At 42.0% G+C, this 20,003-nt stretch overlaps 1 protein-coding gene across 1 annotated transcript in view; it reads right to left on the minus strand.

Moving 5' to 3' along the window:
• kif26ab (kinesin family member 26Ab) overlaps window positions 1-20,003 on the minus strand; it is a 64,241-nt gene that overhangs the window by 32,611 nt on the left and 11,627 nt on the right. Inside the window, exon 3 of the mRNA XM_086050167.1 lies at window positions 2,604-3,080. Within this exon, the coding sequence (XP_085906293.1) occupies window positions 2,604-3,080 (477 nt within the window). The remainder of the gene's footprint in view (window positions 1-2,603; window positions 3,081-20,003) is intronic.

A 20,003-nucleotide genomic window follows, 5' to 3' on the forward strand; every position in this document is an offset into this window, starting at 1 on the left:
TTCCCATTTCACATTCCTTCCTTTGGAGCTTGTTAGCGGCGCGCTTTTGGCGGTCGAGTTTTTGATATCTTGTGGCTTCATCATGGATGTGAAGTCGATTATCAAGCTGACGAATCTAAACTTGAGCCTGAAAGAAGGTGAAGGGGGGAAAAAAAGTCAAATGAGCTATCTACAGCTCGCCAGTGCCATGTTGGCTAGAACCTGGTCCCTTGCCAGGGAAGTGGGCCCATTACACTTTGGCATGAAAGGCTGCAGCACTTCACATTCAGCCGTGCAGGAAGCGGACCTGTATGGCTCATCAAATCGTTCACAGATTGAGCCTATTAGATATCAGTTTTACAAATCATCAGGCCAAAATTTCACAAGCACACAGGGACAGCTGGTTACAAGTGGAGTGCATCAGAGTATTCCCCCTGGTGTTGAGAATGAGGACTTAAGCCCCTCAGCCAAGCTGCTCACTGCAGCCTTGGACCCGGAATGGCTCCTTACTCCTGGTGAAAAGTCCAATTTATCCCCCTGTCAGGTAATTAGACTGTGTCAGTGGAGCTTTTCGCTCAGTCGGTAATGAGTTGGCCTTCCACCATCAGGAAAGGTGTGTGAAAGAGTAGCAAGAAGGAAGAAAAAGACAAAAGACTTCTTGAGAGTAAAATGTGAAGCAACTAGGGCTGGCTGGTGTCCTTTCAGTGGTGTGGCAGCACTCTCCTGTGACCTTAGATCTCACTGGTTAACAGATGATCACTGGCCAAGTGAAAGAGGTTCACTTAATCTGGGCGGTCACACTCTCTTGATTTCTGTGGCTAATGGAAACGAATGGAGGTGCGAATCTGAAATACCTATGAGAAAAATTGCGTATGTGCGTGTGTTCGAGTGTGTGTGTGTGTTGGGGGGTTGAAGTAAAACGCGGCTGATTTTCTGAAGTGACAGAAAATCTTTAAAGAGAAACTAAACCCCATATTTTTGGGGCAAAAGTACGTTGTATGTGCTAGCACTTGTCAAAACACGGTACTCAGAGTAATACAGAATTTCTAATCAGAGATAGAATAAATCATCAATTTCAGGGGGCTGCTGTTGGACGATATTGCCCTTTGGAAGTGATGTCAGAAACTAGGGTTGGGAACTTAAGTGGCATGCCGGGAATTCAATTTCTGATATATATATATATGTGTTTTTGAGGTTTTAAGTCAGGTTTTCGGCGAATTTTTTGCCAGTGGCTTGTAAATGAAAATACTGAGCATCAATTCAAGAGACAACTTCTTCGGAGTCAGTGTGCCAGGAGTGCCAATTCAAAAGGCGCCCCAGATAGTTTCAATTCCAAGGACTACAACAATTATTCCAAATATAAGGAGGGCTCTTTCCCAACAGGGAATGGCAATAGATCCGAAGGAGTACTAAAATGGGCTCAGTGTGGGACTCTTCTGACCCCCACTGGATTGCACACACAAGGATTTCTGTGCACACACAATGCACACACAGTGAGTGTATACTTCTTTGTCTGCACAACACTGCATGCCCTCCTCACCAAAGGAGCCAAGTGGGAATCGTGAATTAAAGCTCTTGCCTTCTGGCGCAGTGGACCACGAGAGCTTCTGTGGCTTTTTGTCATTCTGAAAGATCTGGTTTTAATGAAGGACAGATCTTAGAGCAAAGAACAGCTCTGCCCTTGCTGTGTTTGTGACCCTCCCTTGAAAACTCTGCGCCCCAACGCTTAGCTATGAGCAACTCAACCCCCGAGTTGCTATTTTAAATTCACTGTAAGGTACCGTAGATGTAAAACACAACACGGATTCTCATCGGAACTATTTTGCCATGACCTGCAATTTATGTTTAGAAATAGTATTAGAAGATATGGACTGATTAACTAATGCATCGGATGGTAAATGTCTTGAATCGGAAAGTTGAGTGTCAAACCAATGAGATCATAATGGTTGGTTGTTCATTAAGAATAAACCTAACACTAGCAGCCAGCCAAATTCTGTGCTTGTTTTGTTTGAATGAACAACGTGTAGATGAATTATTCTTGCTCATAAAGAAAGTACAGCATGAGGGGCCCCAGTGACACAAAAGAGCAAAACACAGGACCTCCATGACATCAAAGACTAGTCTAGCATTTATCCAACATGACTTAAGAGTTATGGCAATGCTGTGTGGTGGACATCTAAAATGGCCATGAGAAGGAAGTCATAAGACAAGCATTGTAATGAGCTGTGACTTAAAATAAAGATGGCTCTTTGACTCCTGACTATGACAGGTCAGTATTTCTGCAGACAATTAAAATGTTCTCAATTCACTTCACTTGTGTTCTCATGGGAGAAAAAAAAAACGTTACCTCAGTATTTTATGGTTATTTTTTTTTTAGGTATAAAATTACAGAAAAAAAAATCCCCTAATGTTGCCTCACTCTCTACACATGATGAGCTTGTGGCCCAAGAGCACAAAGAAACTAAGTGGTCAGACTTACATTAAAAGACAATGGTGTTCGTGTTCTCTCCAACTCAGTATTTAAAACTTGCTTTACTGCCTCTCCAAATTTTCCTCAAAAAACAAAGTGTGGTTTATATATTTTGTGGTTTATGTTTATAAGGAAAGGCACAAAAATGACATACCGGCTTAAGCTGAGGGAGGAAGTTGTTGACCCTGGAGATGCTCCAAACGCCCTCGAGGTACTGCTGTGCTTGGATGGTGACAGAGCTCAGAGATCCAGTGATGTGCCCTCCAGCCACTGTCACCTGGACACTGGTCTTTGGACCTGATGGCATTGAGGAGTTCTCCGTCCAGCACGGCCCCCTGGGCTGCTCCGCCAAGGGAAGTATTGAGTGTGGCGCAGTTTGGCCTTTGGACAGCTGGTTTGCATGGATGCTGGAGGATGACACAGCAAATCTCGAGGGCTGCGGGAGAAAGGAAGAGGCAGGCAGGTCCGGCATGTCGGGGCCACGGGCAAGGACGGGAGCATTGAGAGTCTGCAGAGCCTCCTGCTTCAGTTGATGGAGAGGCGTGAAGCACACCTGACAGCAAGTGACAGCACCTTCCTTGCACCCAGATGTGTGCAGCTGCTCAAACAGAAAAGCCGCATAGCCCGTGTCCTGTAAGCATAAAGAAAAACACACATAGTAGGCTTGTTGTAACTCTTTTCTCGAAATGTCAATGCGCAAACACGTTCATGTTTTCTGGGAGTGTCCGTGGCGTGCTCACTGTTCTGTTGTTCCGTTACCATGTTTGTTCAGACTGAGCCATACTGTCTGCATACAAACAGACTGTTGATCAGGCCCGTGTTCGTTTCATTGTGTATGCTGAAGAGCCAATCAAGGCCAAAACAATCAGAAAACATCTGAGATGACAAAATAAGGCTCTAGTGGATTAGTACACCAACCCACAGACAATCCTCATACAAATTCTAGGGTATTTTGATGTATTTTGCTATGCTTGAAGTTGAAAGTGGCTCATCTTTCTCTAGCTTTTGGAAGCAGCGTCCAGTAAAGTTTTGTCCTTTTACTTCAACAGCAAGAGGGTTCCCTAGGGTGTTCTTCTCTGCTTGGGAGGAATGCTGAGGGAAAACAACAGCTGAAGTGAATCTGGCACCCAAAGCTATCCAATTTACATATGATAAGTGTCTCTGCGTGAAAACAGATGAGAAGCCAGTAAATGTGAAAATAAGCACCTCCTGAAGCTGGAGGCACACCAAGATGACAGAGACCTATTCAAATTCGACCAGAGACAAAAACATACATTTTAATACAAACAAACACACATACAATGGGCACACACACACACACACACAGTCCACAGTCTCTTAAGAGGCATAAAGGGGCATCAAGCTCTAGCCCAGTAGAGTCATGGCCTAAGACAGAAGCCCACAGCCCAAACATAAATGTTTATGAGGCCTTTGCTCTGTGGACCCTCGGAGGTCATCAGGAGGAGTGAGGAGGAAACAATAATCCAGTGCCCTAATGCAATGCCACTTAATACATCAAACCCAGTGGACACCTAATACATTGGACCCAGAAGACACTACAGTATAGTGAAGAGCAAACGGTATCTAAAAATATGAGTACAAACTCCAAATTAAGATTATTAATAGAAGAAGTCTATTATAAGGACTGTGGTCGAATGGCATGCTGGCATTATGTTGTTGGTTGATGATTTACTGTCCTGGCTACCTGTTTTAAACCTCAACAGGTGGGAGCAGATTCCAAGCACAACCAAGAATCGGGATTTACAAAGGCCCATAAATCCAGACTGCAAATGACAATCTGGGCCTGTGGCCAGCTCAGTGGCAGATTTAATATAATATGGAATCAAGTGAAATGCTATGGGCTCTATATTCATGCCCAGCGCAAGTCGAGCTGTAGGAAGGCGGGCTACACCGAGTGTTGGTATATTCACAGACACGCACAGCTTGGTGCAGTTGGGAACTGGCAGTTTGCGTTGCTGTGGGTGTAAACACAGTCAACTTGCTTCATAGCCAACGGAAGCGGTTCCTCTCAATCCCATTAAAAACCAAGAGGCGCACAGTCCTTGACATGGCAGAAGCAGAAATGTATTTGCTGGAGTCCATGCAGGAGGTTAAAGCGCACAAAGTAGGTTTGTAAGGAATGGCAGGCAGACCTCCATGGGCGGATGATGTAAAGTTGTCCAAGGCAATTACTGCTCACCACTTTGAAGAGCGCACTTGGAAGGCGGTCGTCCTTGCTGATAGTACATGTCCGTCCGTGTGTGACACCCTAATGCCCTGCCCCCGTGGCTTGTCAATAATATAATGAAGATGATAATAACGTTATACGTTCAATAAATCCATTTTAACAATGAATCAAAGACTTCAATGCATGGCGTTGTCATATTTATGAATGAAATACAATGACACATGTCCATGTGAGCTCTGCCTGACCTAAATTACATTAGCTGAAATAGCGTTACACTCACTGCAGCAAATCTTAGACATGGTTCCAACAGCTGTAAATTTTAGTCTACTTTCAAACACCAAATTGTCAGGTGCGCCGGAAGCACGTCATAGGAAACGCTGCAACGCAGAGCATGGCACAGAGACGAGGCTTGCGCTAGGACGAAAAGCAAAATGCTGCAGGTTTTACGCTTGAGCACGCTTGTGCTGTCTACGACTATAGAGCTATATATTTCAAAAGGGGTTAGATGAGTGTCAGATGCTTTCTTTATAAATACTGTACATGCAATCAACAGCTGTCACTTTCAGCAATGTATCCACAAGAAACAAACATGGTTTCATGAGACATGATTGAAAGTCCTTGATAAAAGCCAACGAAAACAGCACAGCCACCCCTTTGACTATTGTACATTGCTTCTCAGCCGGGAAATTGAAGCCACGTCAGAACCAGTTAACTCTGTCCATCCATCCACTCTCACCCTTTACCCTTCGGCAAACCCCTTACCCACCTCAGGGCACCGGTAGATGGAAGAAATCAATTCCCCTGCCGCTCTCCATGCATTGTTAAGTGTTGATTTAGGAGAGCTAATAAAAAGACACACAAAGCTTAGCCCATCTGCTATTCAGTGAGGTTTTGGGAGGTTAGAGAGCAGGCTTCTCCAGTAAAACTGTCCGCAAGCTTTATACCTAGCCGAGTGAACAGAGGGTCAGGGCCACAACTATGGGAGGATGATGGCACTGATGATGTGAGAATGATAAAACTGAAGGACACATTGTCTATGTGCATCACACTTAAAGGCAGTGAGGTCCACAGTCTTTTTGCATATGAGACCATAAACAGAAGACGGATGCAGGAGAGGCCCAACGGCAAGGCTGTTTTGTTAAAGTGGAAATCAACCCAAACATATTTTTTTCAAGAATATGTTCCCAGTAGGCCCACTAGTTGAAACACAGCATTCTGGTTAATATTGCATTTGAGGAATATGAGTTAATCAGCAAAATCCACTCCTTTTTGTTGATCTCTGGGGATGGCCATTTTGTCACTTCTGTCGACTGAAAATGACATCACAACTGCTCACGTTTCATGTAACGACCAATCACGGCTCAGCTTGAGAAAACAGGTCAGCCATGATTAGCCATTACCTGAGTCCTGAGCAGTTGTGTTGTCATTTTCAGTCAACAGAAGTGACAAAATGGCCGACCCCCCCGTGCTAGCTAAAAACGGGTGGATTAACTATTATTCCACAAATGCAATATTTATCAGAATGCCTTGTTTCAACTAGTGGGCTTGCATAGGATATATTATTGAAAAAAATATGTTTGGGTTGACTTTAACTATAAAGAGTATAAAGTATAAAGAGTATCACGTCTTTGGAGAAGAACATAATGCAAGGTCCCACCCCAATCAGAGCATTCAAAGCATTCCTGTTGGCGAGGAGGCGTGGTGCTACGTTGGGGATCTGAATCGCCAACCATTGTTCTGTACAAGTGGGAGATGGTTTCGGTTTTCAAGCAAGACTCACTTGCACGGGTGCAGATAAAAGGACAGACAGAGGAGGTAGGCCAGGGTTGTGGCCATTTGCCTGGAGGCTTGTGGGTGGTTAAGTTGGTTTACTGCCTGTCAGCACTGATCTTTATTAAACTCTGGGGACAAATGCAGTCAGATGCCATGGCCTTATTATGGAAAGGAGGTTGGTTGACCACTGTGGGGGGAAAGGCAAACCTGCCTCTGTGAAATAAACCGTGCACAGCCCTTAGAGACCCAAGTTTGTCACCGTCTTTGATGAAAACCAGGGCAGAGCAGCTAACGTGATGTGTCCCTGCAGGGTTGATGGAGTGTCATTATACACACTGCATTCCCACAGGCTATTGGAAAGAAGTCATTTATGAATGATTGGACGGGCAGATAGACTTTTAATAAAATCACACCACTTACACCGCCTAATCACTGAATATTTTCTTGAAGTAGAAATAAAGTGAACTATTCATTTAAAATGTGGTGTTTAGCATTGGTCTGATGTGGATTTGACTTAAATCACAAGGTCACAACGGTTTAAATGCATGAGTTCCCTCACTCATTGAAGTGCATGCTTCATTGAGGCTAAAAGTGCTCTGTGAAAAAATATTCCAGTTGAGGCCATTTCCCTCCATTGCCCACGGTGGCAGCAAGAGAAATGAAGAAAAATTGGACCAATATGCACCCGTAATATAAAAAAAATAAAAAAAAAAGACTAAGATAGCACACCCTGCAGATATTTTTTGCAGTCCTGCTCTGATGATTTATTTTATATCATTATTATTTTTTTTTTATTTTTTATACACATTTATTTTGTCCACATACCACTTCAACCAGAATTCGTAAACAACTATTGGTAGAACCACCTCTGATTCATAAGAACTACAGTAACTTGAAACACAGGCCAGTTTGACGACGAGTTTTAATCAGTCGTTCGTCATCCCTTTACAGTAAGTATCCAGTTTCATTTAAATGATTATTATGACCATGATTGTCCTCATCAAAGTTTATATCCACACCAGCACAATGCATTACTTGACCGATGTACATCCTATGACTGAGCGTATAATAAAATCAAGACCACATGGTGCTCTCATCTCCTTGTTTTGGCCTTTGGTCAAGACTTGAGCCATCTTTGTTTACTTGGCCTAAGACTCTGTTGACCATCACCACACACCGAGTCCATAAGACTCAAAAGGAATTGACCCCCAATAAATCTCCAGGTCCTTGGCTGTGGACGAGAGATTCAAGCTGATCGGCGTTCCCACAGGTAGTTGGGCTCCGCCTGACAGCCAAATGGGAGAAGGACGAGCACAGCTGCTGGTCTTGCCCCAGGTGGGTGCAAAGCATTAGGGCAGATTACATCCCCAGGACAAAAGAAACACATCCAGCGGTGTAATCCCTCTCTACCCCCACCCCTTTGCCCTTCCTCAACTCACCCAACCACCTCTTCCTCTCTGACCTGCTCTCCAAAACCGACGACTCTCCTCAGGTGCCCTCAAGGAAAGCAGCGGGCTCGAAGGCCTGCAAGCACTGACTGTGATTAGATATCAGGTTGAGCTTTTAGTGGCACAGCAGTTCTGTAGGATACACACCATTAAATTTAACCACTGCCTGCTTGGAGGCACGCAACACAATGACTCAGGATGTCACACTAGTGTGCTACTCTGCCAACTGTGGGAACGCTTTCAGTGGAACACAAAGCTGGACGGCTCTGCAAATCACTTCAAACACATGTTGGCGCCTCACTTATGACTGGATGAGATTACACAAATTGGTAGTAAAACGGACTAAAGAACAGTATAAGACCATGCCTTCATTAGGACCACACTTTTCTCTCCCCTTCATGATTCAGTTAAATCTGATCTACATGCATTTGCTGTATATATTAACCACGGAAAATCCCATTTAACATATGCAGTTGCTTATATACGGCGCTCATATTGTAATGACGTGACTTGCTGTGCTTATGAAGGATATTCTGTCATGGATCAAGAAAAAAAAATCTAAATATGGAAGAAACTTTGAATGCTTTTGATTTTTAAGATTTTTAAGTTACTATAATGTACTTGATCACTCATTTATTTCACAGGTGAAAGATGTTTAACCCTTTGTGGAGGTCTATTCTTGCTCTGCTGCTGTCCTCACAAAATGCAATGGATATCAGTGAGATTCCATCAAGTATTGATGAGGTATCACATCAACTGCAACATTAGGCTCACACATACGGCTACATGTTGTCACAATAGTTCTGTTTAAACATTTGCGACAGATAAGGAAGCAGAGTCGATTCAGCGTGTGACGGCATGCTAAATTTGCAAGAAAACAAAGTACAGGTGATACAAACAGAAGTGACACAATAAATCAAGCATAGCAGTCTTGCAGACCACCCCGTAAGACACACAACTTAATACTTACAGCATAAACAGCATTTTGCAGTCAGCAAACATTTCTAAGACGGAATAGGAGATCAGTTGTTTGGAATACAGCGTGAGATGCATGAGTATTCCCTTATATGAGCAGCCCCATCTGAGAGCTTTAGGCATCTGTTCCCTCGCGAAGAGCTTACGGAGACAGATGTCAGACTGTCTGCCCTGTGTGATTTAGGCCTCTCCTCCGTTTGACCGTCAAGGAACTGCTGACTGAAAATGCAAATAGGCCTTACCCTTTTGTGACACTTTCAACACATGATAGAACCACCTGTCCACCAATGGTGTGCTGTCAGCGCCTTCAAAGCCTTCTCTGCTAGCCAATACACGATCAGAAGCACGGACCATGTTTACAATGTCCATTTTTTTTGTCCAATCAGTTTTCAGCTTTGATGTGTTGTCATGCAAATGGGATTTGTCCAACGCCTTCAGAATCCTGAGCGCTGACGTGGACCACATAAACAACGTATCAATCCTTGTATTTTAAAATCACCACTCTGCGCCTTGCACTAAGACAAAGAGTGACGTCGGCATGTTTGTGTCCTCTGATTGTTTCAACCATTATTCATTAATAATAAAATGCGCACCAAAGATTCATTTACAGGACAATGCTAAACATGATTAAAAAAAGTCATTTTCAACGCATGCTTTTCAAGAAAAACTGAACTTCATGAGGCTTGGTGGCTTGTTTCGACCTGGAAAATAATTTTCTTGGTGAAACAGTTAGTTTTCACAGGTAGGGGCAAAGAAAGGAGGTCTGTGTTTGCATGATATCTATGGTGATTGATCTTATATTTATAAATATTGATTCCGATTGACTGTTTCCTCTTTAATAAATAGTCGTATAGCATTTTCGTGCATTATTTTGTAGGGTCATTATGAGGTTGGATTAGATATCGTTAATACCCACTGAAAGCCCAGGTCCGGAACTCACCGCCAGTCTCTGCTGCTCAAAGCATCACAGCGACACATTCTCCAACAGACCAAATCCTGACCTTTTTCTCAAGTATCTGGACTAACTTAGCTTTTTAGTGCAGCATCAAAAATAAAGCTCTCGCTTGTGTTGGTAAAACAATGATGGTGTTAGAATGCAACGATCAGGACTTCATATGTCCACGTGGCTAGCATATCCATCAGCGGAGGGGTACTTGTAGCTGACCTTACTGTAAAACTGTCATTCCATAAAAAATTGACAGGACAAAGCTTTTATGCATGTGAGTGTGTTGTCCCCCCGTGTGTCTCTCTTTCTACACCACGCCCATCCATCACTTCAGCCTTTCGCCACTTGGCCAGTTAATTACGCTTTCCTGTTCACTCACGCACATAAAGAAAACAAGCCCCTTCCACATTGTTTGGACAGACTTCCATTCTCCCTCGCGCCCCCTTGTCCGACCTCTCTCGCTGCCCTCGGCAGGGCTGAGGCAGGATTTACTGTCTCTTTCATCGACTTTAAAAAGGGTAATAGTACTGGGAGGACTTTCCACTTAAATGACATCTGCTTAGGCATCCAACTCACTGACGGCTTGCAAAAAATACCCTAAATAAACTGTTTGTATTGGTTGAAAAAAACTCAAGCACTAATATTGACTGTGCCATTCTCACACACTGCATTGTGTTTATATCGCTATCACCAAAGAACATGCTCGCCTAATTGGAATGACTGCTCTTTGCCTCTGTGATGTCTCTCATGGTAGGTTATTCTCGCTTAGCAGATTGAGCTGTGAGAACAAATCAAGATGGGAAAATATACCTAATGAAAGATTCAACAGGCAAGCTGGAGAAACAAATACCAGGGGCCCTATTTTCATGCCCAGCGCAATTCTCGGGCAAGGTGCAATCTAACTGTACACCTGGGTAGAGTTTTCTTTCTCTTGGTATTTTAATTAATAGTTAGATTTAGGCATTTGCGCTGATATGGGAGGGAACACAGCGGACTTGATTCCCGGCTAATCGAAGCGGCTCCTCTGATTCCCTTTAAATTGCAACGTACGTTTATAAGGAATTGTAAGAAGTGCATTTGGAGACCGCCTTGCATTCCCGATCAAGCGTCAAACACACACACACCAGCTGTGCCGCGGTCAGATTGTCCTTTTAAAAATAAAGATTTATGAATTAAAGAAATTAAATAATGATAATAATTCTGCATTCAATGAATTGATTTCTACATCCACGACACATATCAGTAGAGCGCAGAATCATTCTGCCTGCGCTTCAAATCCATCAAAATTGGGTTACAGCAACGGCGCCACAATTTATACTGCTTATAGTTGGTCTAAGCAGGTCAAGTTTACTTTCTGTCACCAAATTGTCAGGTACGCGGGGGGCGTGTCAGAGAAAACGCTCTCGGTCCGCTGGAATACCCAACCTGGCGCAGTGCGGTCTGCCAAATTCACAAACACAGTAAACTAGACTTTCCCGGCACCAAAAAGAAGATGCGTGATTTTTTTCCCAGAGCACACATGCGCCTGTCGACAGAAATAGAGCCCCAAGTGATGTCCCAAAATGCAGGTGAAAGCGAGAAAAGACATGGTGAAGCGAGGCCTGTTAAGCGGGCAGCAGGGTTCAAAACCTATTTGCAAATTCTCATAACACAGCAGGAATTAATATGAATCTTTTTCACATTAAAGATCAGATGTAAGATATGTTTTCCATGCATTTGTAAAGTCCTCTGAGGCAGTTTCCAAAGTCAACCAGGATTCTGTATTCTAAACCAACCCCTGGAGCTTGTTGAAAGTCCTATTTGAACTGAAGCGCCCACTTTAAAACACTCACCACAAAGTACAGAAACCAGACTCAAGAGTTTCTTCCAAACCAGTGCTTGAAACCCCCCCTTCAGTGATGACAGCCACCTGCCTCTCCTCTGTCTCAACTGTCACACCAGGGAGGGAGAGAGAGAGAGCGAGGTTTCTTTTGGAGGGGGGGGGTTGTTCTGACTCAAAGGCGGAGCACCCCCACTTTTCTACAGCTTATTTAGAGAGAAAACAAACTGCTACTAATGCAATGAATCCCCCTAGAAGGCTCTCTCAGCCACATAGGGGTGTCATGTGTAATACTAACCCACACCTAAAACAAAGTGTGCCTGTGATTAATCATTTCAGAATAATGCAAACGGGCTCATTCATGCTCAGAATAAATGTACTGAATCTCTAGCGACATTATTCACATCTCTCGATAGAATAAGTCTATTCAGACATTAACAATATAATTAGGAATTTGTCAGTATTAGATGAACGTTTCAAGATGCTGAGAATCATAAGCTTAAATCTATAGATTGCGGTTAGTGCATGTTGTTCTCATTTGACATAATCATAAAAGAAAAACCACACAGCCACATTCGCAGTCATGACAATAGAGAGGTAAAAAAGTGATGACGAGGTGAAATGTTGAGTATCCTGGGAAAAGTATTCGCTCTAGTTGAGCGTGCAAAACTTGGTTGATTGAACCATAATCTGTCTTCAGTTAAAACAAACAGAGGTGACAAAACATGATACTAGCTGACAAAAGATATATGAAATACAGTACAATGCGTAAATACTGGTGTCACTCACAGAAGAACGACCCAAGAGGAGAAAAAAAAATAAAACATTGCCAGGAAACCAGAACCAGGAAAGGCCATCTTTCAGTTGTAATCCACTATATGGTACAATTTTTGACGATGCTAACATGAGACACTTTTCTCTGCTCGTTCTACGCCAAGGTGAGCTGTGCAAGCACGCCTCTTAAAGTCATTATCTCACAGAGTGACATGCTTTGTGTGCGACAAAGCCGCTTGCTTGTCCACAAGGACAATGGAACAGCAGAGTTGCAAAAGGCAGAATCAATCTGGTGCGAGCGCCAACCGCTGTAGGTACAGGGAATATTAATTCATCATGAAAGATGTCCATGTCCCAGATTACCATGTCATTGATTTCTTGGTGAACACAATTTTCACTAATAATAGATACTTAGGCTTCTGTCCGGGACTTTCAGCCAAGAGGCGGGAGAGTAATGCAAAACTGTTGTCTGTTTATAAAAATTACACCACGGTGAGACTAGAAGAGATAGAAAATAACACATAGAGATAACGCTAACCAATTCTTATTTTTTGCTAATGGAGCTGTCTAGACACATTCATTTGAAACTCGTGAGATAAGCAAGTGGGTGGAACTATCGTGGTGGAGAATAGTGTGCACTAATCCACTTAGTGAATCTGAATTTTCATTCAACAGCATCAAAATACAGGGCTTATCATTTTTTTCTCCACATGCACATTTTGCTACTTTTGTCTTACAGGAACAAAAGAAACCTGCCAACACTCTCCTATTCCAAATGTTTCACCACGGTTACCAAACAGTTTCTCTCATATCAGGGACACCAAACATGCCTGGAACCTTTGCAAATGCTATACAAATAAGAGCTTGAATTGCGACACACTTAAAAGTGGACAAACAACCGCAAGGAGTAAAGTTTTCTACATTACATGGATTGAAAGAGCAATTGAGACTAACTGGCATTTTTATGTGTAGATGACAATGATCACGTAAACTATGATGAAAATGGGGTTGTAAATCTTGACCCTCTTTTCAGAGCTATGATGTCAGATTGAATCACACACACGCATCTTTATGTAAAGCAAGTTTTGGGATGCACAAGCATGCTTCTGTTCGTGCTTGCTGCTTGATTGTCAGACTGAGAGGTCAAAGGGTAACTAATTGTGCGACTCATAGAGGTCAGCATCGCAGTGGCCTCCTGCCTGAGCACTGAAACATCACCTAAAGGACTGCCAAGAAAAGACAAATGAACCCTCTCCTTGCAGTCGAACGCACACTTCAAATCTTAAGCTTCTCGGTTGGGGCTGTAGTAGACGTTTCCATATCCAATATTATTTTTCCTCATTCTCTAATTATTGCCTCTAAAGTCAGTGTGCACTCAATTCCGCAGACATTGTTGGGAAAACACAAACACTCTGGTCAATCGAACAATAGCATTCTTGGGCAAGCTCTTTTTTGAGTCTTCATAAAAGAGCTAAAAGTAGCTCTGCTGTCTGACTCGTGGAATTCCACAACCCTGAGTTGAACAGAGTGAATTGTGACTCAGGGCAGAATAGGAGATGATTATCATTTTTCACCTGTCAATAATTAGTCAGTTCCCTAATGAGCTTTTTTTTGCGCTGCCCTCTCTTCTCATGTAGCCACATCACAGCAGACTTTTGGCCTTTTACCTGCTTCGCCATCAGCAGTTAAGATGCACTGATAGCAGACTTGCAGTCCGGAATGTGATTAAAATCAGCTCTGTGTGTGCATTTCACTAATGTGCATGATGAATAGATGAAAAGCACATGACAGCTCAAGTCAGATAAAGGAGGTGTTGTGGTGCTGTGATTGGAGGTCTACGGAGCGAGATCCATCCAGCGAGATAGCATCTCATTTTCATCATTAATCAAAAGTCCAAAAATATTTTATTTTTTAAACAGAAACCTCAATCATGTGAGGCCGGGTTAGGGTGGGACATCTCGCCTCGCTCCACTGCCAGCAGCTGCTGTAGTGTTTTGAGAGATAAAAATGACTCAGTCAACTGTTGGGGAAAAGCATCCCTTGTGCTGCTTTGTGAAAGTGATAAAAATAACACCATAGGCGCGGGATACGCCCCGAACCTGTCTGTTTTTCCTGACCAGGAGCGTCACTGTCAGGCAGGGCCTGAGCTCAAGCCAACACACATCAAGGGCAGCACTTTCCTAGCCTCCATTTTCACCCCTGACTTTTCCTGTTTTGACAGGAAGCAGGCAATGATAACACAGCCACACAAATAATCAGTGATTGCCTGCAACATGCTGCATGAGACATGCATTTTCTTTAAAGGGCCTGAAGTCCAAACTCAGGAAGAAGACGACCAAGATGAGCAAACAATTTGAAGTTGGATCAGGACCAGAACCATTCATCTTCATACACATGGACCCACATCCTGTATGTTGGAATTTTGTTGGAACTCTCTTGCAATGTTGAAAATCGTTTAAAAAATTCTGGTTCCTGTGGCGATGTTCCACATTTTTCATGTTAGCATACAAAATAGGGATGGTCCGTTTTGATCCACTGGATTGATATTAAGTCTGATCCAGGCCAAAATACCTGGATCCTTATCAGTATTTGTATTAGAAGTAGTCCGATCCGATCCATAAGGCCAAACTATATCATATATACTCAACTTGACTTGCGACATGCCATAGAACAGATGAGCAGTTGGCATGGTTGTTAGTTTTAGATGTTAGTATCAAGCAAATTATATTAACAACTTTTAGAGTGACAAAAACAATTGGCTCATTATTGGATCAGTATTGGCCGAGGGTGCAGTGTTGATATCGGTGATCAAAAAGTGGTATCGAGCCATACCTACTTCAAAACATTTGTTAAAATCACAAAGGTTGAATAACATCACTGTCCATTGAAAAGCATATATCTCCATATTTTTTTCTTCTTCTCATCCAAAATAAAGCCTAGTCGTGTATTCTTTGTCTGTATGATTATACTGCAAACATAAGTAATTGGACATATTAAGATCTTACATCTCAAATCAAAATATGATCAGTTGGAGCTAAAAGGTATGTCAGTAAAACAACACAACCATTGCATGAACAACACAAACGTTTCTCCAAAACTGAAGTGGATTGATGATGACACGGATGAGTGAAAATCCAAGCAAACACTGTCAGTGTGATGTGGTTTTCACCAAAAACATAACGAGGGCACACTTGGAGGGAAACATACCCTTTTTTTTTTTTTTTTTTTTTTAATTGAGGCTGACTAACAATCATAGCCGGGAAATTACAAACAAAACAAGTCAAAGGACAAACCCATATTGAAGAAAACATGACCTCTTTGGTCGAGGTAATAACAAATAAGGACACCAAGCCACTGTGACATACAGACCAGCTCAAAGTCACACACTGTATGTCAACCTATCTTCATGCCAAGCTTCAAGGCTCGGTCTTGTGCCAGTCAAACACAGTGACGCACAAAAGGAAGGCAATAAAAACAGACCACCAAAGTCACGGACACATGAAAGCTGGTGCGGTCGCCACGGGGAACCAAACATGCAGTGGTTCGGACGTGAGCTCAGGAGCAGTGTCACTACCCAGCAGCAAGAGGAAGGGGCCCATGCTTTGAAGGCCAAGGGAGGTGTGCATGTTGACGGTCTTCTGTAAGAAGCCCTTTTTGGAATTTGGGCCTTTTATCTCGGCAGGAAGAACGCTGTAGTGAGACACAACAAGGATGGAGGAACGGGGCTATTAGAGATGCTTTGTTGATGGCGAGAGCACCTCAAACGAACAAACCACTTTGATTACCCCCACTGATTCCCCCCACTAGCTTTTGTTTATGAGCTAATTAAGCATTGTGCAGGGACGGCGGGAGCCTCCATCCACTATTGTACCAAAGTGACTTTCAATGGCTACTGTAGGGCTTTTACAGCACCTTCCATAACTTAACGACTATCAAGATCTAGCAAGGGATCACCGTCTAAATTGACTCTAGATGTGTGAAAGCCCGATTGTGTGTCAGGAAACAGTGTGGTCCGGAAGGTCAAATCCAGTTCAAACGCAGTCTCCGGCGTCCATTTCTGGGGTTCAAGTGTGCCCTGCAGTCACCTCACCAACGCACTCACAAAGACACCGAGACATAAATGCCCAGCGTGGGACGAGAGGAGCTGAGGGGTCAGCGGATGGCCAGAAGGAATAGGAGGGGGCGAGGTCTCACCAGACACATGTGGCAATGACCGTGTGAAAGCAGTGAACACTGTGGAATGCACACAAGGAGGGAGGACACATTTTGACAAAAACGACTCTTTGAGCAATCATACAATTTCTCCCCCGCTCATGAAGTTCAGGCCAAAGCTCAGAGGTGTGTTGCCGGTCTTGCCGTGGAAACTGACGTGCTGCTTCAAAGTGACACTAAAGTGCAACTCGTAAAACGCTGCATGCAAATAAAACCACACATTTGTCCACCTAATATACTTTTACACCCTACTGGCTGTCTGAACTTGCAGTGAGAATGCCCTTTTGCAATTTTGGCCTCTGAAGTTGCGTCTGTTAGAGGTCATGGGCGGGGGGAGCTGGGCCAACATGACTCCAAACAGTAAGGCTAAGACAGGAATTTACTAAGGACACAGGTGTGCTCGCCACGGTTCCGCCTTTTTCATGTATCGTTTGATTCAAGAAAGCATTTCTGTGTTGCTAAGACGTGTTCAAAGACATACCAACCATGGTTCTGCGGGACGCGTTAATTCGGAGCAATAAAAAGCTCATCTTATTTAGATGTTTCCCAGCAAAGCATCAGCAGTCAACTAGTGCCAATTAGCCTGAGGTGGGGAAATTAGCCAAAAATTGTACTCAAGTAAGACTACTGTTACTTACATATGACTCAAGTGAAAGTTAAATAATTATTTGAGTAAGATGAAGTATTTAGTGAAAAAAATACTACTGAAAAAAGTACTGAGTATCTTGTGAGTGAGTGATTTCTTTTTTTTTTTTTTTTTTTTTTTTTTTTAAATCAGAGCATTATTGCCAAATGGACAAAAATATAAAATGGGAATGTGCAACTTAAAATATTGCCCAAAAAAAAAAAATGATTTAAATCTTGTGTGACTCTTTTGATTAGTAGTCATACAATGTTTTTTCGTTGATTAGTTCTTAATACTTTACTTAAATGAGCTACTTTGAAAATGTCACAGGAAATCCGGACAAAGCCTTAAAATCAAGAGAGATACACTTTTGCACAAATCAAACCTATTGACACGTTCATCGGACATCACTCAGCTTGTGCCATAAGCTTCAAGTTGCCACAACAAGTGCTTTTATAGGCGATGCTGTAGTAACCGGTGAGCCACAAATGGCGAGGATGGAGCGGCAGATTGGGGCTCATAAACAGAGAGGTTTAAGTTTAAGTGCCTGACACACACGAAGGAGATAAACTGGCCCAGAGCTCTCCAGTAGCAGAGAGTGACATCATAAAATAGAGCAGCAGCAACAAGATGGGAAACATAAACGATAGATATATTAATGGGAGTCACTTCATGGAAGGTTTATTGTGCGAGCATCCACCGGGAGTGTCGACCAGTTTAGGATGGCATCAATTCTCAAGGATCATCATTTGTTTAATGTAAATATGAATCTCATTAATTGTAGTTTGCACTTTCAAACGTATTGTTTTTGCTGTTTGATTCTGTTTAACTCAAACATTTTTACAATTTAAATTCCTTATAATAATTCCTTATTCTTGCGTATACAGCAGTTACTGCTGTTATATTCTGGTCCAGGACAACTCAACAAAAGCATCGCGTACTTAAAATGTGTAGGGAAAAAAAAGTCCAAAACAGCAGGATCATGTCAAAGGCACACGATTCCATCTTTTGTAAGCCGATTGAATTTTTTTCTGGTGGGAATAAATCGGTTATTAAAATCCATACAGAAGAGGGTGACCTTTTCAGCAATCTGCCTATGGAGAAATTCACTGTTTTTTCATGAACGACTTTGCTGTCATTTTGTGGAACACATTGCTTCGCTTTTTCTTTTCAAATGTCACCATGCAAATTGCAAAGCAATTGAAATCAAATCACTCAAGTGGTGAAACAAAACAGGACAGTGGAGCATGCAGTTTCTCTCTGTGGCCTCTATGCAGAAGACGTACAAGCTTGCAAATATGGGATTATGAATTTTTTCCTCCACCAAAAGGTTACATTTACATTATGGATTTGACTCTTTAACTTCCTGGATACATTCAACTTGTCTTTTTTTATATGTAGATGGGTTGGTATTCATTAAAGATTCATTAAAGATTTAGATTCAGAAAACAGGTCAGCCGTGATTGGTTGTTGTGAGCAGGTGTGATGTCATTTTCAGTCGACAGAAGACAAAATGGCCGCCCCCAGAGATGGCTAAAAACGAGTGCATTTTGCTGCTTAATTTATATTCCACAAACGCAAAATTAATCTGAATGCCGTGTTTCAACTAGGGGGCCTGCTGGTAACATATTCTTGAAAAAAAAATGTTTGGGTTAACTTCCGCTTTAATGGCTGTTCTGGTTATGTTTTGGTGAAACCCACACCATACAACGATCATGTCATGAAATGATCAAAATCCTTATGATATTTAACGGATGGAAAGTTGTCAATTAAATGTTCATGGTCAGAAGCATTAAAGTCAATCCAGATCAAATCCAGACTGCATGTTTCACAAATAAGCATAAAAAGACTTCAACAGTGGAACCTCTGCGGGTGAACACAATACGTAAAGTATTGTACCTCAAATTTATTCAGATTTAAAAAGAATCCCATCGGAAATGTCTATGGTATGGTAATAATCTGCTTCAGTCCCCAACCTTATTAACTGTACAGACAATTTTAGGTCGGGCACGACCGATATTTTCGCAAATTTATTGCAAATGCAATTAATCATTCAGCCCTAATGCCAATGACGATTGTTGGCAAGAAAATAATTATTACAGATTAATCAGACAATTAGTATACCCATATTTTCGCTATTAGCAGGCCAGCCTGGTCCATATTCCTCACAAATAGTGGGGGTCAACTGTAAATATATTATTCAAAAATTAACTTATATCACATATAATATCCCAATGTAGCATTTTTAGAACTACATCTTTAAATTGCAAATTAATTGCAATTTTATATTATCTTGTTTCCATTTTTTCATAAAATATATATTTTGCATGGAACACACAATAAAATAAACGAAAAATAAATATATCAGTACAATGAAACACAAATATCCAATGGCAGGAAAAAAACATTAGTTAATCCTTGCCTAATGTTTAGTTGAATATGGGTCATATTTAACACATTTATGTTTGATTTATGCTGCACTATGTTTTTATTATTTAAACAGCCCTTGGCTTTAGGTTAGGGTTAGGGTTAGGGTTAGGGTTAGGGTTAGGGTGGAAAAATTTAGGTCACTTCCTTGCACAACTTGCATTGCTAAAAATTAAGATTTTCTTTGTTTTGAATGACAGGTCCATAGAATGACCTTTTCAACAAATTTGGATACTTGGTATTTAGGGATACAAGGTTATGGTATAGAATTATGTTTAATAAATAGTGAGGTCAGTGTTACTGTTGGAGTACATATAAGGTAAAAACAATTAGCAGACAATGATTTTGGCCAACGATTAATTAATCG

The sequence above is a fragment of the Filicampus tigris genome, chromosome 13, assembly GCF_054856515.1.
Source record: "Filicampus tigris isolate MCC_2025a chromosome 13, RoL_Ftig_1.0, whole genome shotgun sequence".
Lineage (NCBI taxonomy): Eukaryota > Metazoa > Chordata > Actinopteri > Syngnathiformes > Syngnathidae > Filicampus > Filicampus tigris.